The sequence below is a fragment of the Rhinichthys klamathensis genome, unplaced genomic scaffold, assembly GCF_029890125.1.
Source record: "Rhinichthys klamathensis goyatoka isolate OS25496 unplaced genomic scaffold, OSU_Roscu_1.1 h1tg000033l_1, whole genome shotgun sequence".
Classification (NCBI taxonomy): domain Eukaryota; kingdom Metazoa; phylum Chordata; class Actinopteri; order Cypriniformes; family Leuciscidae; genus Rhinichthys; species Rhinichthys klamathensis.
This window is the reverse complement of record NW_026606582.1, coordinates 392,501-417,845: the sequence shown is the minus strand read 5'-3', so window position 1 is coordinate 417,845 and position 25,345 is coordinate 392,501. Positions and strand designations below refer to the sequence as shown.

The 25,345-nt window shown below is 43.5% G+C and overlaps 5 protein-coding genes across 5 annotated transcripts; all 5 read left to right on the top strand.

The window, feature by feature from the left end:
- Positions 1 to 12,275: 12,275 nt before the first annotated feature.
- LOC130080344 (histone H1-like) lies at positions 12,276 to 13,031 on the top strand. Its single transcript, XM_056245702.1, has one exon. The coding sequence runs from the start codon at positions 12,353 to 12,355 to the stop codon at positions 12,986 to 12,988; it is 636 nt and encodes a 211-aa protein (XP_056101677.1). The 5' UTR covers positions 12,276 to 12,352; the 3' UTR covers positions 12,989 to 13,031.
- A 743-nt stretch (positions 13,032 to 13,774) lies between these two features.
- LOC130080349 (histone H2A-like) lies at positions 13,775 to 14,184 on the top strand. The gene has a single exon (XM_056245706.1). It carries the CDS (start codon positions 13,775 to 13,777, stop codon positions 14,159 to 14,161), a length of 387 nt encoding a protein of 128 aa, XP_056101681.1. The 3' UTR covers positions 14,162 to 14,184.
- A 751-nt stretch (positions 14,185 to 14,935) lies between these two features.
- On the top strand, positions 14,936 to 15,455 carry LOC130080346 (histone H3-like). Its single transcript, XM_056245704.1, has one exon. It carries the CDS (start codon positions 14,977 to 14,979, stop codon positions 15,385 to 15,387), a length of 411 nt encoding a protein of 136 aa, XP_056101679.1. The 5' UTR covers positions 14,936 to 14,976; the 3' UTR covers positions 15,388 to 15,455.
- Positions 15,456 to 16,196: 741 nt separating this feature from the next.
- Positions 16,197 to 16,617, top strand: LOC130080358 (histone H4). Its single transcript, XM_056245714.1, has one exon. It carries the CDS (start codon positions 16,208 to 16,210, stop codon positions 16,517 to 16,519), a length of 312 nt encoding a protein of 103 aa, XP_056101689.1. The 5' UTR covers positions 16,197 to 16,207; the 3' UTR covers positions 16,520 to 16,617.
- A 1,680-nt stretch (positions 16,618 to 18,297) lies between these two features.
- On the top strand, positions 18,298 to 18,733 carry LOC130080357 (histone H2B). Its single transcript, XM_056245713.1, has one exon. The coding sequence runs from the start codon at positions 18,341 to 18,343 to the stop codon at positions 18,713 to 18,715; it is 375 nt and encodes a 124-aa protein (XP_056101688.1). The 5' UTR covers positions 18,298 to 18,340; the 3' UTR covers positions 18,716 to 18,733.
- The last annotated feature ends 6,612 nt before the right edge of the window (positions 18,734 to 25,345 follow it).

Below are 25,345 nucleotides of genomic sequence, written 5' to 3'. Positions count from 1 at the left end.
CTAAACCACCCCTCACACCACCGCAAACTTCGCTGGCAAGGCTTTCTCAGCGGTGGGCCAAGCAGCGTCAGTACTGCATGTGATGGCAATCCTCCAGGTCTATCAGGTCAAACTGCTCAGGTCTCTGGATGAGGGCGGGCCGGACCCAGAAGTTTTCAAAGAGCTCCGGCGTGGCACAGGTCTGGCCCTCAGAGCGACGAAAGTGACAACTCTAGAGATCGGCCGCAACATGGGAAATCTTGTGGTGTTAGATCGTCACCTGTGGCTCACCCTGACTGAGTTAAAAGTTAAAGGACGGCCCTTCTGGACACACCTGTGAACCCCTCAGGTCTCTTCAGAGCGGTGGAAAGTTCATGGAGTTTTGCGCTTTGTCGAAACGCAAAAACAGTTGAAGGCCATTAGCCACTTCCTGCCAAAGTGCGCCTGAGCGATCCCTCCTGCGCATTCTAGCTCCTCCTCAGTGGCCATTCTGCTGCTGCTTGGTGGTAGCATGAACCGACGGTGAGACCACGACAGCCGTGCCTGAAGCATCATCATGGTTTGAAGAGTCAGAGGCAGGGACAGCAGGCCCGGAAACAAAGCCACGTTCCTGACGCTGCCTCCCAGAGCAGGGAAGCTGTACACAGCTCTGAAGACGAGCCATTGAAGAAGTCTGCTCGCTCCGCTGTGTGTGTTCATCATGACCTTGCCGCCCACAATAGGCAGGGGGGCAATTGTTGTGTTTGTATTTTGACTGTCCCACTATGCAGTGCAATAAAGTAAAAAAAAATAATAATACAAAACTCACTGCAATATCAGAGCTATTTTCTTCCTCTTACTCCCTCACCCCTCTCACTCTCACGCACGTGGGGTATTAAACTCCCCTCTCCCCAATTAGCAGAGGTGGAAAGAGTAATAAAATATTCTACTCAAGTAAAAGTACTACTACTTCAATTAAATTTTACTTAAGTTCAAGTAAAAGTACCGGTCTAAAAATCTACTCAAGTAAAAGTAAAAAGTAGCTCATTTAAAATTTACTCAGAGTAAAAGTTACTGAGTAACTTTTTTAACAGCGGGGGTGGGGAACTCTCCCGTGTAATGGTATGAGATTTTCACAGTATGATAACGTCTCAGAAAATATCACGGTTTACAGTATTAATCAATTATTAAATAAATAAACTGTATTATTAAATTATGGGTAAGCTATTATTATTATTATCATCAGTTAAAATGACAGTTAAATTAAAGGGTCACTTCAGGATTTAGCATTAAGCTTTGTATCAGTAGAAAACCTGTAGTATTTTCGAATTATCGTGCTTCGATAAAAAGAATTTCAATAAAACATGTCTAATCAATTAAATTTGATAATTGATAATGAATTAGATTAACAACTTATTTTTAACATTAATAATTTATTAAAATGTTTAAGAAAAATATTGTCCTATGAAATGTATTTTATTCAGAAAATGAATGTTTCTTTTTATGATTTAATCCAAATATATTATCAAGAACTGTTGTAATCAAATGTAAATTTAAAATTGTGTCCTTTTATTTTTTGGGGAAGCGCTGCAAAAACAGATTTACTAATTAAACCATGGACAAAAAATATATTCCTTTAAATAATGTTTAAATAAAATGTATTATTATTGTTGTTATTATAATTATTATTATTTAGAGAAGTAGGCTACGTTCTATTGTATAATAGTAATATATTTCTGTCCTAATTTCTCCTAGTAAAACCAAACTTTTATTTTGACGGGTTGTAGTGAAGACCAAAAGTGTAAAAAAAAGTGTTTCAAAGTGTATTTGACAATGGTTTATCTCAAATAAAATTATGAAAATGCTCATTAGGCGTTCTCTCAGAGCAGCTCTGGAAATGTTCATGTATTCATATCCTCAAATTGTTTGTGAGACTCTGAATGTCACGCGTACTTGAGTATGTAGTAGACAAAGCGGCGCAGCTCAGCAGAACAAATATTTACATGCAGTATTTGTGTGCTTAGCTTAAATATTCACAGACCATGTCGCGATTGGATTTATTGCACAGTTCTACTTTCCATGTATTCATCCATCCATTATTTTGCGTGTTTTACGAGACATCTGCGTTATGTAAATTTCATTTTCATGACTGGATGCCGGGGTTCCCTCTGCATCACGTAAATCGGGACATACCTTTATCTGCAGGAGGGATGGTGTCCTATATCCTCCTTTTGCAGCCACTTTGCGTCCACATTTTTTTGCAAATTGGATATCTATCCTCGAGGACAACCACGCTTTTTTTCTACAAAGTATTTTCATACTGGCCATAATTCGCTTGGCGCTTCGGTTTCAGCTTCAGCTGGGTCTGCGTCACCTTTCTTGCGCGTTTGTTCTCCCGCCCTTCAGCCAATGCAGTAGTTTCCGGAGTGCAGTCCGCCTCGCCCGCTGTCACAATTCACAAAAGCGTGGCAGAGGAAGTACACAACTGCAGGCAAAACACGCTGTAGAGACAATCGATTAATCATTAACATCTACACACATAAATGGAGAGTTTTCACAAATTGGTGCAGGTCAAATTGGTGAAAGTGTATGTGGCCGCTATAACAACATTCCACGTGCACATTGATAATTGGCCAGTAGGTAGAAATGACATAGTGGTACGATTCTTAAAGGGAGCAAGACGGCTGAACCCCCCTCGCCCTTTCACCCTACCCACTTGGGACTTGGCACTTGTGCTTGACGCTCTCACGGGACCCCCTGTTTGAACCCTTCAATGCAATCAATGAGCTTGTGCGTGCACTCCTATAGGGGTTCGAGGACACTCCACCAGAGAAATCGCTTCCTCGTGGGCATGGGCAAATTGCATATCTATTCAGGATATATTTCCGCATTAGCAAACGCAATGTCTATATATTTATAGCCTTATATAGGGAGCAAGCCCGCCCCCACTTCGCTTTTACTTGTTACTTTTCCCACAGCATTTAAGCAGGCTCGGGTAACCCCACTGCTTAAGAAACCCACTCTAAATCTAGCACATCTGGAAAATTACAGACTGGTATCCCTTATTCCATTTGTCACGAAAACACTTGAACGAATTATTTCAACCAGATCTCTTCCTTTCTTACACAGAACAACCTCCTGGACAACAACCAGTCTGGTTTCAAAAGCAGACACTTAACTGAGACTGCCCTGCTCTCGGTAATTGAAGCTCTGAGACTGGCAAGAGCAGCTTCCAAATCCTCAGTTCTCATCCTGCTGGATATGTCTGCTGCCTTTGACACAGTTAACCACCAGATCCACCTGTCAATCCTAAAAACGAAGGGCATCTCGGGAACCGCACTACAATGGTTCAAGTCAACCTCTCAGGTAGGTCCTTCAGGGTGTCGTGGAGGGGTGGGGTGTCTAAGACACAACATCTAGATACCGGGGTGGCTCAGGGCTCAGTGCTTGGACCAATTATCTTCTCCATCTACATTGCATCACTAGGATCTGTGATTCAGAAACATGGCTTTTCCTATCAATGCTACACTGATGACACACAACTCTACCTCTCATTCTCAGCCTGATGATCCGACGGTTGCTGCTCGCATCTCAGCCTGCCTGACAGACATTTCTGGCTGGACGAAGGACCACCACCTTCAACTAAACCTTGCGAAGACAGAGTTGCTTGTGGTTCCGGCCAACCCAACACTACACCACATCTTCTCAATTCAGCTAGGTTCGTCATCCATAACTCCATCAAGGTCAGCCAGGAACCTTGGAGTTGTGATTGATGATCAATTGAGCTTTACAGACCACACTGCTAGAACTGCTCGGTCCTGCAGATTCGCCTTATACAACATTAGGAGGATCAGGCCCTTCCTATCAGATTATGCTACACAACTCCTTGTCCAAGCAATTGTTCTATCCAGATTGGAGTATTGTAATTGCTCTCCTGGCAGGTCTTCCAGCTTGCACTAATGCGTTCCCAATTCATCCTTTATCAGGTCGCGTCAGATCAATGAGCAGCAAGTCATAATTTCGACTTTTTAATCTCATAATTTTGGCTTGGTATGTCAAAATTTCGACATGTGGGCGGAATGGGCTTCCATACAATTCTGAATTTTTTTTTTCTCGCAATTGTGAGTTTATATCTGAGATAAATTCTGAGATAAAAAGTTGCAATTGCCTTTTTTTTTTTTTATCTGTGGCTGGAACAAGCTGCAATAGTTTTCAGCCCAGTTTGTATTACAATAATAATGCTGCTTTGATTTTCTTGTTTCATAAAAGCATAAAAACTTTTTTTTATGTAGTTTATTTACAAAAATAGTGTACAGTTTACTCTATAAATTCAAATAAAAAAAGATGGTGTGTAATTGAAGGCAGATTTTTTGTCACAGTTCGTACAGAAGACCCAAAAGCAGAGGTAATGCAATAACAGAGTTTATTTCTTTGAAACTGGAAATAAGGAGACTGCCGTCAATGGACGCAGATCTGATGAAAACGAAACAATAATGCTGTCCCAGTCAATAGTAGAATCAGCGTCGGCAAGGTGACGAGCAGCAACTGAGAAATCTTCCCGTGCCCAATGAAGGAAACTCACAGATGCCAGGTAAGCTGTTGATCCTCAGACAGCAGGTGAACTGGGTAGAGAACAGTGATGAATCTCCAAACAAATCACATACACCTCGACAGGACAGGACAGGACAGGGTGCTGTATCTCTCGTGAGAGAATATATTGGTAGACTTGTAAACGAAGAGACAAAGCGTAAGCTCAACGTGCAACAATAAACTGACAAGGAAGCAGAGAAAACAGTGACTAGAAGTAGCCGAGTAAATTAGAGAGGAAGCGAGCACAGGTGAGACAGGATCAGTGTAAGTGTTAATTGCTATGGGAAACAGCTGCGAGACAAGAGATGGGAAAACCATGAATGGGAGCAACTAAGTGTGTGCGCAGCGCGAAGGCTGAGATAATGATGAACAGCTGGGCGTGTGTGCTTGTGTAATACTACGGGAATAGAGAGGAAAGAAACTGATTCATGACAGTACCCCTCCTTCAATGAGCGCCCCCAGGCGCTCCCAAAGGTGAAGCCTGGTGAGTGCGGTGGAAGTCCTCGATGAGCGAGCGGTCCAGAACGTCCCGGGAGGGAATCCAGCTTCTCTCCTCAGGACCATATCCCTCCCAATCGACCAGATATTGAAAACCACGACCTCGAGGGCGAACATCAAGGAGTCTGCGAACGGTATAAATAGGAGAACCCTCGACAAGAGCAGGAGGAGGAACAGGACGGGTAGGTATCCGAATAACGGGTTTGATGCACGACACATGAAACACGGGATGGATGCGACGGAGCTTAAGAGGAAGCTTTAGTCTGACAGTAACAGGGTTAAGAACCTTAGTAATGGAAAAAGGTCCAACAAACCAAGGCGAGAGCTTACGAGAGCTGGACTGTAGAGGTAGGTTAAGAGTGGACAGCCAGACTCGCTGTCCACAAACGTACCTGGGGGCTTTTACGCGACGGCGGTTAGCGGCTAAGCGGGTGCGTGCCTTAGTACGACAAAGAGCAGTTCTCACCCTCCTCCAGGTGCGACGGCACCTCTGAATAAACGCCTCAACAGACGGAACGGAAACCTCGAGTTCCTGTGCGGGGAAAAGCGGAGGTTGGTAGCCGAGGCAACAATTAAACGGGGAAAGTCCAGTGGCGGATGACGGAATAGAATTGTGTGCATACTCCGCCCATGGCAACTGTTCGCACCAGGACGAAGGGTTTTGGAACGCAAGGCTGCGGAGCATTCTACCCAAAATCTGATTAGATCGTTCAGCCTGCCCGTCAGTCTGGGGGTGGAATCCTGACGACAAACTGGCAGTGGCTCCAATCTGTCGACAGAACACTCTCCAAAACTGAGAGGCAAACTGTGGCCCCCTATCTGAAACAACATCAGTAGGAAGTCCATGAAGCTTGAGGACATGATTAACCACCGACTGGGCCGTCTCTTTGGCGGAAGGTAATTTGGGAAGTGGAACGAAGTGAACGGCCTTAGAAAACCGATCCACTACCGTCAGAACAACGGTGTTCCCCATGGATGGAGGAAGACCCGTAACAAAGTCTAAGGCTATGTGTGACCATGGGCGCGATGGAGTCGAAAGGGGTCGGAGTAACCCGGCAGGTGGCGAGTTACCCAACTTAGTTTGGGCGCAGATAGGACACGAAGACACGAAACGACGGATATCACGTTCTCTAGTAGGCCACCAAAACCTTTGACGAATGACGGCCAGTGTACCCCTGACACCAGGGTGAACGGCTATTCTGGACGAATGACCCCAACGAAGAACCGCTGGACGAACGGAAACAGGAACCAATAGTAAATGTTTAGGACATTATCAGGGAGTGACAGCACGGCTCAGAGCCTGTTTAACCACCTGTTCAACCCCCCAAACAGTAACCCCAACCACACACCTAGGGGGAAGGATGTTCTCCTTGGTTGAGGCGTTCTCTGAGGAGTCGAAAAGGCGGGACAGGGCATCAGGCTGTAAGTTCTTAGAGCCGGGTCTATAGGAGATAGAGAAATCGAAACGGCAGAAAAAAAGTCCCCAACGAGCCTGACGGGCATTAAGTCTCTTAGCGCAGGGGTCCCCAACCCCCGGGCCGCGGACCGGTACCGGTCCGTGAGTCATTTGGTACCGGGCCGCACAGAATGAATAAATAACATTTTTTCCGTTTTATTTATTCACACATTTACCTGTTCACATATCGTGTCTTTTGCGCGCTCAAGTTTGTTATTTCAAATGTAGGCGCGCGGTATGCGCGCTCATAATGGAAGCGACGCGCCCGTTTTATCCAAGCGCGTCCGCGCCGCATCGAGATAAAAACATCTCAACTTTTCAGAATGCCGCAAGCGCACTGTAGGTCACATGACAAGAACCAACCAATCATCTTCCACACTGTAAACTGCTGCACTAGTTACTAGTAAAAAATATTTTTACTAAAAATATTAATGCTCACAACTGATTCCTTGTTAAATCCATCATTGTTTATACAGAATTGTTCTATATTCTATATATAAATGTGTATGTGTTTGCTATTTCTGGTGTTTTATGACCACTTCAGTTATAGTCTAACCTCAGACAAATACAGAGCCATTGCGCAGGAGAGATAAGTTAGTTTCACGGCAGAAGCTCCGTTTACTGATGCTTGGGCCAACTTTTCGTAAAATATAATCAAACTGGTCCTTGTCCACTCTGAAATAGGCTTTGAACCTCCCATTGTCCAGGCGGAGCTCCTGAATCAGCTGGTGAAATTCCCCATGGTTTTTGCGTTTTTGTAGTATCGGTTGCACGGTCTTGCACCCAAACACTGCAGCGTTTTTTTTTTACTCTTCTTAGTAAATAAATCTTGTAACAGAGTTACAGAAAGGGTTTTTCGGTGGTGGAAATCCATTGCTGAAATTTCCTTGCTGTAACGGAGAGCGCAGCTGATGGTTGCTTAGCAACGACAGACGCCTCCGGAGTGCAACCTCACGCCTAGCGTTTTCTACGCGTTTTTTGGAGCACCTTAAAGGCCGGTCTGTGAAAATATTGTCTGATATTAAACCGGTCCGTGGCGCAAAAAAGGTTGGGGACCGCTGAGCGGACCGAATGTACTCAAGATTTCGATGATCTGTCCAGACTATGAACAGATGCGACGCCCCCTCCAGCCAATGTCGCCACTCTCCCAACGCCAACCGAATGGCCAACAGCTCACGGTTACCCACGTCGTAATTGCGTTCAGTGGGCGAGAGACGATGCGAAAAGAACGCGCACGGGTGAAGCTTATTGTCCATGGGCGAGCGCTGCGAAAGCACCGCGCCTTCCCCCACGTCAGAAGCGTCGACCTCGACGATGAATTGTCTTTCGACCTCCGGTTTAATAAGGATGGGGGCGGTGGTAAATAAGGTCTTCAAGCGGTCAAACGCAGCCTGGGTCGCCTCGGTCCAAGCAAAACGGGACTTGACCGAGGTAAGCGCAGTAAGAGGAGCGGCTACCTGACTAAAGTTCCGAATAAACCGTCTGTAAAAATTAGCGAAGCCTAAGAAGCGTTGAAGAGTGATGCGGCAATCGGGCACAGGCCAATCAGTGACGGCTTGGACTTTAGAAGAATCCATACTTATTCCATCGGCGGAAACGACAGATCCCAGAAAAGTAACGGACTGAGAATGAAAAGTGCATTTCTCAGCCTTCACAAAGAGGCGGTTCTCTAAGAGACGCTGCAGGACACGACGAACGTGCATGACGTGCACCTGGAGAGAGGGCGAGAAGATAAGTATGTCGTCGAGGTAAACAAACACGAAGACGTTAAGCATATCTCTCAGAACATCATTAATCAGAGCCTGAAAAAACGGCTGGGGCGTTGACCAGCCCGAACGGAAGGACCCGATATTCAAAGTGCCCGAGGGGCGTGTTAAATGCGGTCTTCCATTCATCTCCCTCTTTAATACGTACCAAATGGTACGCATTACGCAGATCTAGTTTTGTGAAAACCTTCGCCCCTTGCAAAATCTCGAAGGCAGAAGACATGAGAGGCAAGGGATACCGGTTCTTAACTATGATGTCATTCAACCCTCGATAATCAATGCAGGGGCGTAAGGACCGGTCCTTCTTTTTCACAAAAAAATCCAGCGCCAGCAGGAGGGTTGAAGGTTTCCTGATATGGTGAGACTTACCGGCTGAGTGATGCGACGAACCTTAGAAATGACGCTACCGTCCAGAGCGAGCACAGAGATAGAGTCTTTAAGATCAGAAAAAGGAATACCATGTCTTTGGGCCCACCTCTCGTCGATAAAACTAGCCTCAGCACCAGAGTCTACAAGGGCCGAACAAGATGCCGAAAAGGATGACCAGTGGAGAGTGACCGGAAAGGTGGTGCGTTTCCCGGCCTTGGATGTGGGGAAGAAAGTAGTTGCGCTCGCCAGTACACCCCTGATTACTGACGAGCTCTGGCTTTTACCGAGCAGGAAGACACAAAGTGATTACTTGAACCACAATAAAGGCAAAGACGATTAACAATCCGTCGTTGACGTTCAGTTGTCGAAATGCGGATTCCCCCCAGCTGCATAGGCTCAGCATCTGACTCACCGCGAGTAGCAACGGAAAGAGTAGGCGGGGTTACAGGTCGTTCAGACCTCGAACTCCGAGCGCGGCGGCGCATCTCGAAGCGCTTGTCTAGGCGAATAGCCAACTCAACCAGCAGATCAAACTGGCCTGGAATCTCACGGGCATAAATCTCGTCCTTAAGGCTGGGGTTAAGTCCTTCTAGAAAATGAGCAACAAGAGCTGGTTCATTCCAGCCAGATGGCTCTCTTTAAAACAGGAATCTGGTCACTGTCATTCTCACATCTGTGGGGGGAGAAAACAAAAGTGAGCATGTTGACAGCAGGATCACAACACCATTATCATACTGATATTTTGCCCATTCTCATTAAAAAAGGTATTTACACATTCATCCATGCACATATACTTTGCTTAGATTAATTTTAATTACGTAAATTCATTTTAATGACCAAACAGTGGTTATTAACAAAGCAAACCTGTACGCACTGAATGACTGCGATACGAATGATGTAATCTGTGAATGATAAGTTACAGATTCCTGTAGTAGAGAGTGTTATGATGTGAGTGAAGTGATGCTTCTGTGTATTATAATTCTGTACATATTTTTTAAATTTTGTAAGTATATCATCAACCTGTCCAGGGACTGCAGGCGGAAATTAGCATTTTTGCTATAACCTGGCACATGACATCTCTTCTTTCTTAGATTAATGGTTTTTGTGCCTTGTCCCTGATCAAAAAAAAAAAAAAAAAAAAAACCTTTACTGTGGAATAATATATGTCACTTGTAAAATGACGGGGTAAACGTGCACTTACTCATTAAGATTTTCAACCACGTTGAAAACACTCTTTGTTTGTAATTTGATGCAACGGTAATATAATAGCTATAGTATATATTTTTAAAATGTTTAAATATGAGGGAAGATCAAAAGACTTAACTTGGTGAAGGCATTTTATCTGACAAAATTATTTCAACTCAAGTCACCTTTAGGCTATACAGTGCTTTTTACAATATAGATTGTTTCAAAGCAGATTTACAGTGATAACAGGAAAATAATGCAACAAAGTTTGTTTCGGCTGTACAGCAGATCTAGAAGAAAGTAGCGTCATTGTCCAGCTTAGGTAAGTTCAGTGTTGATTCATTTCCATTGTAAAAATCATTAGTTATTATCTATTAGTTAATTTATGCCACTCCGGAGAAAACAATGATGTCATCATTCAGCTCAGTTCAGTTGTCATATTGTGGTGTCAATGCAGGCAGAACAATGATATTGTTGAATTTTAAGTGACAAAAAGGCAAACTACAGCTAGAGGTTTTAGAAAAAAAAAAAAAGAAAAAAAAAGCTCACATGAGAAAAACATCCTACATTGACTGCAACAGTCAGTTATTAATATTTCATTGACCTCTATTGTTTTTTCATGTGTTCATAAATTCTTTGTATGACAGCCTGGCTAAAAAAGATGTCTGTTCAATTTGACAGGTTCCATTGTGTTATCACAAATAAACAACGGACTCCAAGCACAACTACACAATATGCTTACAAAATCTTTAACACATTTTAATACTATTTAAACAAAGGGTGAATATGTCTTTGCCGGACATCACTTTTGGCCACTGTATGGCAGTTCATTGACTTTCCAACTGATCTTTAAATCTTGCAGTAAAATCAAGCCACTTTTATGGGGATTGCAAGCTTCCCTGAGTTGTTGGACCCATTGATGGAACACATGTTTGCATCATCACTCCAACTGTAAATGAGGAAACAGAGAAAAGGATTCCACAGCATCAAGACATTTGTGATAAATTTGCACAATGCAAAGCAATTTTTTAAAACAAATTTATTTATTAAAGTTTCAGTGTCTTAATTAAATGAATTTATTATAATTACATGAAATTATTGGTGTCATTCTGCAGTGACCTCAACCTTGCAGGCTCACTATTTGCTGATTCAGTGAGGGTGGCCATTTTGGGTTGACATCATTGTAGTCCTTAGTTGGCAACACCTAAGTCCCCACTTCAGACAGCACTTACAAATCAGTCTAAGACTTTACTGAAAGTTGCTTTTAGCTTCTTTATAAAGGTGTCCTACTCTTAGAGAAGTCCTACTTTTTACTTAGAATTTTTTGACACTTAAGTCAAAGCTTAAGACTATTCTTGAGCATTTCTGAGAAGTTTTATAAATACGGCACTCGTGTGTTTGTTTAGGGTTAGAGCTGAATAGGCTATAGTCTGACCAAAGCCCCAACATCTGTGCAAATATATCAAACATAGTGTGAATAATACGACTGTTTTACAAGCATTTGGTTAAATCAAAATTACAACGTGTGACGTGCTTTATTATGAATATTTATTCATTTAGCAGACACTTTTATCCAAAGACACTTATGAGGAATACAATCTTAAGGAGGCAATGACATAAGACATGCAAGAAGCACTACAAAGTTTCAAACAATGTCCAGAAAAGTAGGCTACAATCTATATAACAAGGAGGGAAATAATTGAGAAAAAGTTTGCTATGCCTTGCTGTAAATAAACAAGTCGTTCAGATGAGCTTTTACAGTTACACAATCCGCATGCCGAAAACTGAGATATTATATGAATGACGAATAAGGGGAAACAAATGTGACGATTTACATTTTATTTACGTGATATGTAGCCTACATCAGCTTATGGAAACGTGTTTAACAAGTTAAAACATTAACACTTGTGTGATCCGGCGTAGGCTATATATTTATTATTGTGATTAATGTTATGACTATTATATCGACAGAACATCTGGCCAAACATGAGAGTCACATGAGACTCGGAGTCTCCAGATGATCGTGTGCTTCAAGCTGCCCAAAACAACATCTGTATGAAAGCCTCCTGACGCCCCTCACTGTTGCCGATTTCATGAAAGTCTCTTCAGACTGTTTGCTGAACATAAACAAGACGCGTTCAGGCTTTCATCAACTTTTCCAGTTAAACTATTCATCAAATTTACACGCGGCTTTCCCCCGTGGCTGATGCTCGCCTTGGATTTGATCTGATGAAGGCAAAATAAACATTTCCTATTTGCGTAAATTAGTCTCCAATGAAAGCTCAGAACCTCTCCTTGGTGTTTACTTTGTTTTGACTGTGCTAAACTATTTTACCGTTCCAGTTTTGCCTCAGATGTAAGAGAAGAAAACACACTCGTTAGGGATTCGTGGACGCGCACAGACGCCGAGCGGGCAGGTTGAGTCTATAAGGCTCTCATGTGTTATTTAAGAGCGCAGCGCCGCGCGAGCGCTAGTCATTGCTGAAACCAGAGACAGCTTTAGAAATACTGCAGATCCGATCAGAGAGAAATGGCAGAAATCGCACCCGCCCCCGCTGCTGCCGCCCCGGCAAAAGCGCCCAAGAAGAAGTCCGCTGCGAAAGCCAAGAAAGCAGGTCCAGGCGTCGGCGAGCTCATCGTCAAAGCTGTGTCCGCATCCAAGGAGAGGAGCGGCGTGTCCCTCGCCGCGCTGAAGAAAGTGCTCGCTGCCGGCGGCTACGACGTGGAGAAGAACAACTCCCGCGTCAAGATCGCCATCAAGAGCCTGGTGACCAAAGGCGCCCTGGTACAGGTCAAAGGGACCGGCGCCTCGGGCTCATTCAAGCTCAACAAGCAGCAAGCCGAGACCAAGAAGAAATCGGCTCCTAAAGCGAAGAAGCCCGCGGTCAAGAAACCCGCTGCTGCCAAGAAGCCCAAGAGCTCTGCGGCAAAGAAGCCCGCCGCCAAGAAATCGCCCAAGAAAGCCGCCGCTAAGAAATCGCCCAAGAAGGCCAAGAAACCCGCCGCCACGGCCGCTAAGAAGGCCACGAAGAGCCCCAAGAAGGCAAAGAAACCAGCAGCCGTTAAGAAAGCAGCCAAGAGTCCCAAAAAGGCAAAGACTGCTAAACCTAAGGTGGCAAAACCTAAAGCCGCCAAGCCTAAAAAGGCAGCGCCCAAAAAGAAGTAAAGTTCACTGTTTGTTCCTCAACGGCTCTTTTAAGAGCCACCCACTAACTCTGAATAAGAGCAAAACTCGTTAATTAATGATTTCCGAAAGCGGATAATAGAGATGTGACTTTTAACCTCAAGACTCATTCATTGTAAACAAACAATTCAAAACACCCAGTTTTGAAAAAAAAAAAAAAAAACGTTCAGTAAACCATTATTTATATATAAGAAACGTATTGTAAATGGCCAAAAAAAATAAAAAGAGGGTTCAGACAGTGATCAGAAATGGCATGTTGTACACCACGGTACAGACAGGATATACACACAACACTATGCTGGGGAATTGTGATAATACAATACAAACAACCCCACATCCAACAATATGGACAGTGATAAAACTCCAATATTGAAATAGGAGCATAATACTGTACAGTATCAGATGGTCAATGTGCACAGAATATACATTGTGTGTATGTTCTGTGTCTGTGTGAAAGGTGCAGCGCTTTTGGTAGGAACAGCGTACAATATCCATTTTTGTATTTTTATATAACAAACATTTCAATGGTTTCACCTCTTCCACTTCTTATTATTCACACTCACAAATACTAGTGCATGCATGTGCAAATAGTGCACAATAATTCCCGCTAGAATGGGGAGAGAAGTTCAGTGATTGGTTTAAATCTTTCCAGACTCTAAACCAATCGGCGACTGGCACTCTGGTTTAAAGCCGGAGGCACACGCACACAGACTTCATTCAATCACTTATATTTTGACAGTGAAGTTTGAAGTAAATATTTTAAAAATAATGAGTGGAAGAGGCAAAACCGGTGGTAAGGCCAGAGCGAAGGCTAAGACTCGCTCCTCCAGGGCGGGCCTACAGTTCCCCGTCGGCCGTGTTCACAGGCTTCTGCGCAAAGGAAACTATGGCGAGCGCGTCGGTGCCGGAGCTCCTGTTTATCTGGCGGCGGTGCTCGAGTATCTGACCGCTGAGATCCTGGAGCTGGCTGGAAACGCCGCTCGGGACAACAAGAAGACCCGCATCATCCCCCGTCACCTGCAGCTGGCGGTGCGTAACGACGAGGAGCTCAACAAACTTCTGGGCCGAGTGACAATCGCTCAGGGCGGCGTGCTGCCCAACATCCAGGCCGTGCTGCTGCCCAAGAAGACCGAGAAACCCTCCAAATCTAAATAATCTCGAGTTTGTTTTGTTTAAACCAAAAGGCTCTTTTAAGAGCCACCCATTTTATCTGATAGAGAGTGATTTTCTTTGTTAATATTTATAAACACCATAAAGGCGTTTGGTTGAAGGAGAAAATGACCCATCAAACCAATAAAATATGATTGCTCTGCATTATCGACGGTTACAGTCGTAGGTGTGCGTGTTTGTTATAAGCACATGATGGTCCCCTAATGTGTGTTTGTCACCCAACCCATTTCCCTTAATATTAAAATATAGTTGGTCTACCAAGCTCTGATAATGTATTGAATATTTTAATAAATTATCCAAAATAAAAAGCAATATACACATCTCGGCTTCATGGTAACAGAAATTGGTCAATGTTACTCGGGGTCTTTGATCCCCTTTTTTACGGGACGGATGGACACCCTAGTGTGTCTCGCTGCAGTGCTTTTATACAGACTGTAATGTGATTTTGTTCTAATCCGAAATCTGCACAACCACTGTGAATTAAGGCGAGTATTTCAGAACAAATAAATACAACATTGTGAGTATAAAGACCAGGGAGGTGTCATATACACTGTGTGGTGTATATGAAGTATTCAACAGAACAAAGCAGCTCGAGCGGGAAACCTTCCACTTGTTTGAAAAAGAGGAAACGCGCAGTCATTGGCTGGCACTCATGCGCAGACGTCACGTATTAGCCAATCACAAGGTCTGGATCCTCGCGACACTATGAGCTCGTGGCGGTACAATGCTTTAAAAGCGGGTGTATGAAGATAAAGCAGCATTTCCAGCACTAGCAGGACAAAGAGAAGAAGCCCGCAGCAATGGCAAGAACCAAGCAGACAGCTCGTAAATCAACCGGTGGTAAAGCCCCGAGGAAGCAGCTCGCTACTAAAGCCGCCCGTAAGAGCGCTCCGGCCACCGGCGGCGTCAAGAAGCCTCACCGCTACCGGCCCGGGACCGTGGCTCTGCGGGAGATCCGCCGCTATCAGAAGTCCACCGAGCTGCTGATCCGCAAACTGCCCTTCCAGCGGCTGGTGAGAGAAATCGCTCAGGACTTCAAGACGGACTTGCGCTTCCAAAGCTCCGCTGTTATGGCCCTGCAGGAGTCCAGCGAGGCTTATTTGGTCGGTCTGTTCGAGGACACCAACTTGTGCGCCATCCACGCCAAGAGGGTCACCATTATGCCCAAAGATATTCAGCTGGCCCGCCGCATCCGCGGAGAGCGCGCTTAAACCCGCGTCTGCGTCAACACACAACGGCTCTTTTAAGAGCCACCAAAACTGCACTGAACGAGATCATTTCCAGTTTATCTCAATATGAGTATAAAGTTACGTTCATGCATTACATTAACACTCTGGGCCACCGTTCTCTAAATTATCAGTTACCATTACTATCAGAATTAAATATAATCATAACCCTAAAATACTTGGACTTAAGGAAATATGAATTTTTTGTATGTAATAAAAGCGATTATTTCTTTTAATGTCTAGAGAATTATGTTTTTTTTATTTTTTTTTACTTAAATGCTGTGCTATCAGTTTATCATCTTAAAACAGTCTTCCCAAACAAGACTGCAGTGGTTGTTTTTTTCCAACTTTTTGTTTTTATTCCAGCTACTCCCTAATAGTGGCATACAGGTGCAAGTTCAGCTAAAGGTAACTTAGACATACAGTTTAAACCACTGAGGCCTGAAATCATTTATATTCTGCAAATATATCCGAATTGTCTAATAAAAAAAATACTATACCGTCCTTCTAGACTAGCACATTTCATCACCATTAGCTCTGCATATTATATGAGGATATTATAACATCCTCTTCATCAAATGAAATAAATCTTATAAAACATGAAAGAAGTCGGACCGGCCTCGTTAGATTATGGTTTGGGTTACATCACATTTGGTTTGTGCTGGAACTATATTGAGGGGAGGGGCGTTTTGTGTCTTGTGACGCGGCGCTGGTTTCTATCAGGTCCTGTAAGTAAATATAAAATGCCTCCTTGCAGCGCTGAGCTGTACATTTGTAATCATCGTTTGACTGCTGTCTGTGAAACATGTCTGGAAGAGGCAAAGGCGGTAAAGGACTCGGGAAAGGAGGCGCTAAGCGTCACCGCAAAGTTTTGCGCGATAACATCCAGGGTATCACCAAACCCGCTATCCGTCGTCTGGCTCGCCGCGGCGGGGTCAAGCGCATCTCCGGGCTGATCTACGAGGAGACCCGCGGAGTGTTGAAGGTGTTTCTGGAGAACGTGATCCGCGATGCCGTCACCTACACCGAGCACGCCAAGAGAAAGACCGTCACCGCCATGGATGTTGTCTACGCGCTGAAGAGACAGGGACGCACCCTGTACGGCTTCGGGGGATAAACGCCTAAAATCAGAAGAAACTACTCAAACCCAACGGCTCTTTTAAGAGCCACACACTCTGACACATAAAGAGTCTTGCCACATCAGTGTTAAAGATTAATGCCGGTCTTGTAAGTTAACTATACAATTCTGAATAATTCACGGAAGAATGATAATTCTGCAAGAATAGTTTTGACTTTTCTCTAATGAATATAAGGTGCCTATTTTAACGCCGTATAATTGCATTAAATCACACAAAAATTGGAATTCGGTTAACTTTTCTTTCTGAAGAACATTTCCTGGAGATCCACCACCTATTGGAATTTAAAATGATTTACAGAAACAAGAATACAAAAGATATGGTGAAAATAAAAGTGAAATGTCAGCGGTAAAGTTGCTTTGAAAGACTTTCTGGTATGAAAGCTATTTTTAAAGGGATCTTATCGTTGCTATTATTATGCTATGCTATCTTTGGTAGGATTAAAGTTGGTATTAAATGCTAAAAAAACTAAATTAATGGTCTTTACACGTTCACATTCTCCTATGGATTTCACTATTTTAACACAAAGTGGTACTCCAATAGAGAGAGTGACTTCTTACAAATACCTAGGTATTTGGATTGATGATAAATTGTCTTTTGGGGTCCATATTGAGAGCCTTTTAAGAAAACTCAGACCTAAGTTAGGTTTTTATTTTAGATTAAAGAGGTGCTTTCCTTATTCAGCAAGGAAAAGGTTGGTGCAGAGTTCATTCTTAACAGTTTTGGATTATGGTGATTTAATGTATATGCACTCTACCTCATTTTTATTAAAAAAACTAGATGTATTATATCACTCTGCCTTACGTTTCATTACAGATGCAACAGCTAGGACTCACCATTGCACTCTGTATGAAACTGTACAATGGCCCTCCCTCTCTCTCAGAAGAAAATTTCATCTATTGATTTTTATTGGCAAAGCACTAATGGGTAAATTACCAATTTACATTTCAAATTTACTTACTTACCAAAACAATATTTACAGAACAAGGTCGTCAAAAAAAATATTATTAATTATTCCATCAACAAAAACAGAATTTGGTAAAAAAGCTTTTTCATCATATGCACCAAATGTCTGGAATGAACCAGAGACTATTTATATATGAACTCCAAAACACCTTAAATTTAGAATCACTTCCATCTATTCAGATTTTTAAAAACCTTTTAAAGTCAACTTTGACTGAACGGTGTAATTGTTTTTAACTAGGTACCCTTTAAATTATGTTTGTATTTACTTAAGTTAAACAAAATGTCTACAAGTATAGTCTATGTATAGAGATTTGTTGTGTAGTATGTAATTTTTTGTCCTGTTTTTTATTTATTTTTTATTTTATGTTTTTTCTTTGCAACTTTTTGGCCGCCTATTTTGGCCAGGACTCCCTGGAAGAAGAGTTACTGTAACTCAATGGGACTATTCCTGGTAAAAAAAAAAAAAAAAATTACTTCCCTTCAAAAAGGAGTTTTCAGATTACACGATCATGCATAATATTTTTGTCTTTTTCATCAAAATTGTATTTAAACGAAAATAAATAGCGGGAAATGAACAAAGGAACTGTGTCCTGTGGGGTGTCACTCAAACATTTGGCGGTAGGAGGGTCTATCTTTAAGCCGCTCGTGATTGGCACTTGTTCCTCTCGTGATTCTTTGAGTTATCCAATGAAATACGATTTTATGGGTTTGGCCTATGAAAACAGGCAATCAGCGAACCTCGAATCTCTTTGAAAATTTGCATAAGGAAGGAATAAATGCCTCCGTTTCGCACTGTCGTTTACATTGATTCGTCATTTTTCTGATCACGCATCATCATGCCTGAACCAGCAAAGTCCGCTCCTAAGAAGGGATCCAAGAAGGCCGTCACCAAGACCGCCGGTAAGGGAGGAAAGAAGCGCAGAAAGTCCAGGAAGGAGAGCTACGCCATCTATGTCTACAAAGTGCTGAAGCAGGTTCATCCTGACACCGGCATCTCCTCCAAGGCGATGGGCATCATGAACTCCTTCGTCAACGACATCTTCGAGCGCATCGCCGGTGAGTCGTCTCGCCTCGCGCACTACAACAAGCGCTCCACCATCACTTCCAGAGAGATCCAGACCGCCGTGCGTCTGCTGCTGCCCGGAGAGCTGGCCAAACACGCCGTGTCTGAGGGCACAAAGGCCGTCACCAAATATACCAGCTCGAAGTAAAGCGGGATCTGAGATTTCAGCTACTACAAAGGCTCTTTTAAGAGCCACCCACTTTCTCAATTGAAAGAGCTCCTGTTGTCTGTTTAAATGGTGAAAAACTGCATCTTCTGATAATTGATCTCCACCTCTTTATCTCAGATGTGTTAATTATTAGTATTATTTTTTTCTTTAACTTTTAAGAATTTTATGGTTTCAACAGCTAAGAGGTGATTAGTACTTTCATCTCACTCCTTCACTCACCTGAATAACTCTTGGAGCCACGAGTCAGCGACCTAAAGTCTTTGTAACACCCATTTTCTCTTTAAAGTTAACGTTAGTTTAGGCACATTTTTTCATAAACACTTTTTGTTATAGTGGTTGAAACATCGTGATACCAATCAATAATAGAAGTGGTCTAAACATAAATAAATGTCCATACATATAACAAATATAAAATAAAATCCATACCTGAATTATTAAAAAGCGCTTCAGATGTTTTAGAATCTGTTGCAAATACCACCTTCAAAACTAGAAAATCCATCAATTTACAAGTTTTTTTTAGCACTTACCATATTTAAACTAATTTGATGATGCTTTTTTAACCCCTTAACTGGCACCGTGTACTGACATTTAGCTTTTACCCAAAGCGACTTAACCTCTGGTTGTGTTAATGTAAGCACAGTGGACTAAAACTTACTGCGTGTGTGTGGTAATGATAGAATGATGTTTGATGCACTTCAGAATAGGACGAAATTAATCTCTGTAAAAAGAGGCCAAAAAGCACTCGCAGTCAGATCCAAAGAAAAATACAAAACCTGTGCTGAATGAAAGAAAACGAGCTGACAAATGTTTGCTAATGAGATATTGAGTGGTTTACCAGCAATTTTATGTAGGCAGGTCATTTTTGACCCAGAACACCACAATTGTGACTTTGTGCCATTTTGTACAAAACTATTTCCACACAAACTTCCTGGTTAAACATTAAAGCACACTAGTGTAATAAATTGTATGGAATATGTTATAATTGTATACATTTTGCCAAAATTATAGTTTTAAATGTTTTTTTTTTTTTCAGGCAAAAATTGAGGTGCATAAATTCTATTCGATGAGGCCTGCGGGTGGTCAGTACAAAACCTACAAAACCTGTGCTAAATGAAAGAAAACGAGCTGACAAAAAGACTGAATCCAATATTTAGAGATAACATGAGCTGTGTCCCAATTCAGGGGCTGCAGCTGCACCCTTCGGAAGGCCATATTCGAAGGCCGGTTGCCTCGTGGCGGTGTGACGATTCAAAAGCAACTCCAAATGCGGGGAAACGAAGGATACATCAGAAGGATCCTTAGCGGCCTACCCTACCCCATAATTCACTGCGCGCCGGTGACGACAGTATTTAATTTTTTTTTTAATAAATCTGTGGCGGCCGACAAATTCACATTTAAATGTAAGTATTGTGTTTTAATTTACTCAAATAGCTAGTGAAACAAGAGTGAAAAGCCACAGGTTTTTCTTTCTTATAAACTTCAACTTAACTCCTTCGTTACCATTGCGTGGCTTCATTTATCAGGTGGTTTGAGGCTAAACTTGTGCTAATATTATTTTAATAAATGTTTCAGGAATAAATTGAACTGTCTGCTCCTTGCTCCAAGCGTGGCTTGGAGGTAAGACACTTGTGTATTACAAGAAATATCCCTCACCCTATAAAGCCCACAATAATAAGAAAAGCAGTATAAGGCAATACTGTTTCACTTTTAGATCTGCTAGATCTGCTTATTTTTCAACCCTATTAGAAGAAAATAAACAAACCCCTAGGTATTTATTTGAAACAGTTGCTAAACTAACGAAAAATAAAGCTTCAAGCCAGAAGTTTCCAAGCAGCACAACAGTAATGACTTTATGACCTTCTTCACTTACAAGATTGATAATATCAGGGAGAAAATAATAACTATGCAACCGTCTACAATAGAATCGCATCAGGGAGTGCATTGTAGTCTCCCCAAGGAAAAATTTGATTCATTCATTGCTATAGAAGAGGAAGAATTATCTAAACTCGTTAAATCATCTAAATCTACAACATGTATGTTAGACCCTATACCGACTAAGCTATTGAAAGAGATGCTTCCAGAGGTCAAAGATCCTCTTCTCAATATCATTAATTCATCTTTGTCACTACTTTTAAGCTGGCTATGATTAAACCACTTGTTAAAAAAACGTAACTTGATCCTACAGAAATAGTCAATTACAGTCCGATCTCAAATCTACCTTTTCTGTCAAAGATAGAAAAGGCAGTATCCCCACAATTATGTTCCTTTTTAGAAATAAATTATATCTGCGAGGATTTTCAGTCAGGATTTAGACCGTACCATAGTACTGAGAGTGCTCTCATTAAGGCTCGTACACACCGGGACGAATATCGGCACGCGTTATTCAGCAGCGTTTTTCAACGCGTTTTTTGTGTTCACACCCAAGCGATTTTCGCTGACGATGAGCCGAGTGAACATGCAAATTCATTCCCTGACATTAGATGGCACCCATTTGCTCTGCAATACCACTCCATAACATTCTTTTTTTGTAGTCGCTGTCGCGTTTGTCATATAGTTCTTTATGTTCCGAGACCAACGAGACCAGCAGCTCTACATTAATCTTGCCTTGCATCTTCCTCGTCTTATTTCTTCCCGGCAGTGTAGACGCTACTTGGCGTATATCTTCTTCGCCGTTACGTATGTGTGCTCGGCAAGACCGTTTTGTGTTTGAGCGCCCCCATGTTGTGTTTTACTGTAACTTCAGAAGCTCCAGACACGTGAGCAAAAGCGCCAATCTCATTGGTCGGATAGTTTTTGACGCGGTGCGTCAAACTAAAAAAACGAACCCGAGGCGTTTTTAAAAAAATGACGCTTTTACGCGTGGCGTTTTTCGTGCCGGTGTGCACACTCACATTGGCGCCCTTTGTTTAGTCACGAGGTGTTAAGCGTCGGCGAATATCGCGCGCGAAATTCGTCCCGGTGTGAACAGGCCTTTAGAGTCACAAATGATTTGCTCTTATCATCCGATCGTGGTTGTATCTCGCTATTGGTGTTACTCGATCTTACTGCTGCATTTGATACTATTGACCACAACATTCTTTAAAATAGACTCGAAAATTATGTTGGCATTAGTTGAATTGCATTAGTATGGTTTAAATCATAGTTATCTGACCGTTATCAGTTTTTGTAGCAGTAAATGAAGAGTCAGTCTCATCGAACACAAGTTCAGTATGGCGTACCACAGGGCTCAGTAGTAGTAGTAGTAGCCTTTATTGTCACTTAGTCACAAGTACCAGCGAAATTAGCCTTCAACCTGTCCATACAGACATACATACAATATGACAAGGGGATAGACAAGACAGGAAGACAGGGCATTGAGGAAGAAAATACAGCATAACATGAGGAGAGGTGAGGAGAAACAAAAAAAAGGCAACCCTTTTAACCCCCAGATTATGCTCCTGTGAGGAGTACAGTTTGGGAACATTAAAAAAAAACACCTCAGCAACATTAGCACATAATCGGTACACTCTACAACATGAACACACAAGACTTGCAACAGGGGAGGGGAGTGGGGGATGGAGGTAACCCAGCACAGGCAGGCAGCCATCCGGTCCTGCAGCCATTCTCGGCGCTGGTCACAGACCCGCCTGTCAGACTGGTGGTACAAAGCGTTGAATGCGAGGGATGGGGGGTGGGGGGGTGATTGCATATCTGTAAATATGTAAGAGTTTGTGTACGTGTAGGCCTGGAGAGTCGCTGTGCCTGGCATCATAATCTAGGTGCCTCAAGTCCGCAGGATTGTCATAGCGATACACAGCAAGTTGCCATGGAGACAACCCTGATCAGTCAACAATCAGCAGGTGTCTGTGGGGAGTGGGGGAAGGAACGCAAGAGCGGCTCGCTGCGGTGCTCTTCCGGGGGAGTGGTTGTTCCACTAGCAGCCTTGGCCAAGGCCAGTGCTGGATGAGGGGGGCCGAAAGCTGATAAGATTGGGATTGTTTGGTCTTGGGACGAGTAGCCGCATTCTGATTTACACAGCTCCTGGTCCATTTTGGTCTCCGAAATGATCCATTTGCCTTTGCAAAGCTGTGAGCTTCTCCATGATGTTATCCATATAGTGGTTCATAGTCACAGTCTAAGTGCTGACAGCTCTGCCCACTGCTTCAATCATGACGGGCAGCCTTGTGGAGCTTTTGACAGCTGTCGCCGATTTTTTAATTCCTCAATAAACCAGGGCAATGCCTGATCCAATCAGCAGAAAACCTGTTATCATGGTTCCGAATAGGTAGATATCTTCAATGTCCTCCACGGAAAGAGCCGCCAGACACACGACCCGCCACCTCTCCCACGCGTCCATCGTGTAGCCAGCTGCGAACGTTCCGGCAGGGCAGTGAGGTTCCCCCCGAACCCAAGCTTCTCGTCGAGAAGATGGTATCAATTGCGTTGAGAGACCAGTTGATCAAATCCATAATTTCTTAGTTTGGAGAGCAGTGCGGAGAGAGTCTCTCAAAGTACAAGACAGTAGACTAAACGAGACGAGAGGAGCAAAGCAGGGGAGGTAAGGGAGAGGAGGGGAAGAAAATGCCACCGCCTTCGTTGAGAGCCAAAGTAGAAGTACTAGGACCGTTGCTGTTCACTCTGTACATGCTACCCTTAGGAGATATCATTAGGAAGCATGGCATTAGTTTTCACTGTTATGCTGATGATACTCAGCTCTATATTTCTTCACGCCCTGAAGAAACTTACCAATTCACAAAATTAACAGAATGCATAGCTGATATAAAAAAGTGGATGACTAGTATTTTCCTACTACTTAATTCTGAAAAGTCTAGATTCTAATTATTGGACAAAAAACTTCCTCGCGCATAATAACGTACTCGGTTACTAACGTAACCTCAGTTCTCTCTAGAAGAGGGAACGAGTACTGCATAATATCTTGCGCTAGGGGAAAACCTCTTTTCCACGAGATATTGAAGCCAAACAATTGTCCTTAATTTTGAATGAATGTAAAACGCGTTGCGGCAGCATACAGACATAGGCAAAGGCGGCTTGCGTGCCTATTGGCTGTCCTGCCGTAACTGCAGCAGCCTATCGACAGAGGCCCTTTGGTGACGGTCCAATGGGGGCGCTTCGCGCCCACTGCGTCACCTTCCCGCCGAAGTAGGCGTGGCCTAGCCCTATAAATATGGCTCGATAGGCTGATATCACTGGTTTTTCATCGCCGAAGCGAACCAGAGCGTGTTGCATGCACGGCAAGATGACGCAGTACTCGTTCCCTCTTCTAGAGAGAACCGAGGTTACGTTAGTAACCGAGTACGTTCTCTTACGAGAGGTTCTCTCGTACTGCGTAATATCTTACGCTAGGGGAACACAGTGTAAAACGCAGTGCGTGCTGGGATCCAACACCAAAGTCCCAAGGGCAGGTGCCCGGGGCTCATAAAGAGCACAATCACCAAGGACTCACAGAGAGTCTGAGAAGAGAGGCGAACAGCCTCATTCCCAATAAGCTAGCATCCAAAGGGAGCTAATCACTTTTGCAGTGTTTCACACAGTCAGGGTGAAAACAATTGGCCTGAACTGTATAACAGTATGGGTCTTACTTTTGCCCATGGGGTAATCTTATCGGTCAGCGAGCAGTGCTCAAGCGATTTTAGTATTCTGCAACGGGGCAGACAGTACTTGATTTTATACCGATAGTAGTTTAGCCTGTAAGGCGGGAACCTCTAGGTTATAAAACCTTATACATGTAGAAGGGGAGGCCCAGCCTGCCGCCATACAGATATCTTGTAAGGTGATCCCGCTAGACCAAGCCCACGATGAGGCCATGCCTCTTGTGGAGTGCACTCTAACACCTTAAGGGCATTTAAGGCCTTTTGATGTGTACGCCAGCGCTATGGCATCAACTATCCATCTGGATAGGCTCTGTTTCGACGCGGCTAGTCCCTTAGCACGGCTGCTGAACGAAACGAAAAGCTGCTCAGTCTGTCTGAAAACGGACGAGCGGGACACATAAGCTCTTAATGCCCTGACTGGGCAAAGGAAGCTTTCGTCCATCTCCTCGTTATAAACCGGCAGGGCGGACAGGGAAATAACCTGGGCCCTGAACGGTGTATTGAGGGATTTAGGCACATATCCGTCTCTTGGTTTGAGTATGACTTTTGAGTCATTTGGCCCAAATTCCAGACACGTCGCACTCACTGAGAGCGCTTGCAAATCCCCTATGCGCTTCACTGAAGCGAGAGCCATAAGAAATGGTCTTGAACAACAGGTGTTTCATGTCCGACAGATGGATCGGCTGAAACGGGGCACCTTTCATGGCTTCCAGAACCGTGGAAAGGTCCCACATGGGGATTGAGGGGGGTCTGGGAGGATTTAGTCTCTTAGCTCTTTTTAGGAAGCGGATGACCAGATCATTTTTCCCAAGTGACTGGCCAGTCGCGGGTTTTGTAAACGCAGCTATGGCCGCCACATAAACTTTGAGCGTGGATGGGGTTCTACCCTTATCCAGCAGCTCCTGAAGGAAGGAAAGCACTTCCGTGATCCCGCAGTCTGGGGGTGAAAAGCCTCGGGCTCTGCACCAGCCAGCAAACACTGACCATTTCGAGGCATAGAGTCATCTGGTAGACGGCA

Bases quoted from the DNA above. Each gene is read 5' to 3' on its own strand.
- LOC130080344 (XM_056245702.1), top strand. From the start codon at position 12,353: ATGGCAGAAATCGCACCCGCCCCCGCTGCTGCCGCCCCGGCAAAAGCG.
- LOC130080349 (XM_056245706.1), top strand. From the start codon at position 13,775: ATGAGTGGAAGAGGCAAAACCGGTGGTAAGGCCAGAGCGAAGGCTAAG.
- LOC130080346 (XM_056245704.1), top strand. From the start codon at position 14,977: ATGGCAAGAACCAAGCAGACAGCTCGTAAATCAACCGGTGGTAAAGCC.
- LOC130080358 (XM_056245714.1), top strand. From the start codon at position 16,208: ATGTCTGGAAGAGGCAAAGGCGGTAAAGGACTCGGGAAAGGAGGCGCT.
- LOC130080357 (XM_056245713.1), top strand. From the start codon at position 18,341: ATGCCTGAACCAGCAAAGTCCGCTCCTAAGAAGGGATCCAAGAAGGCC.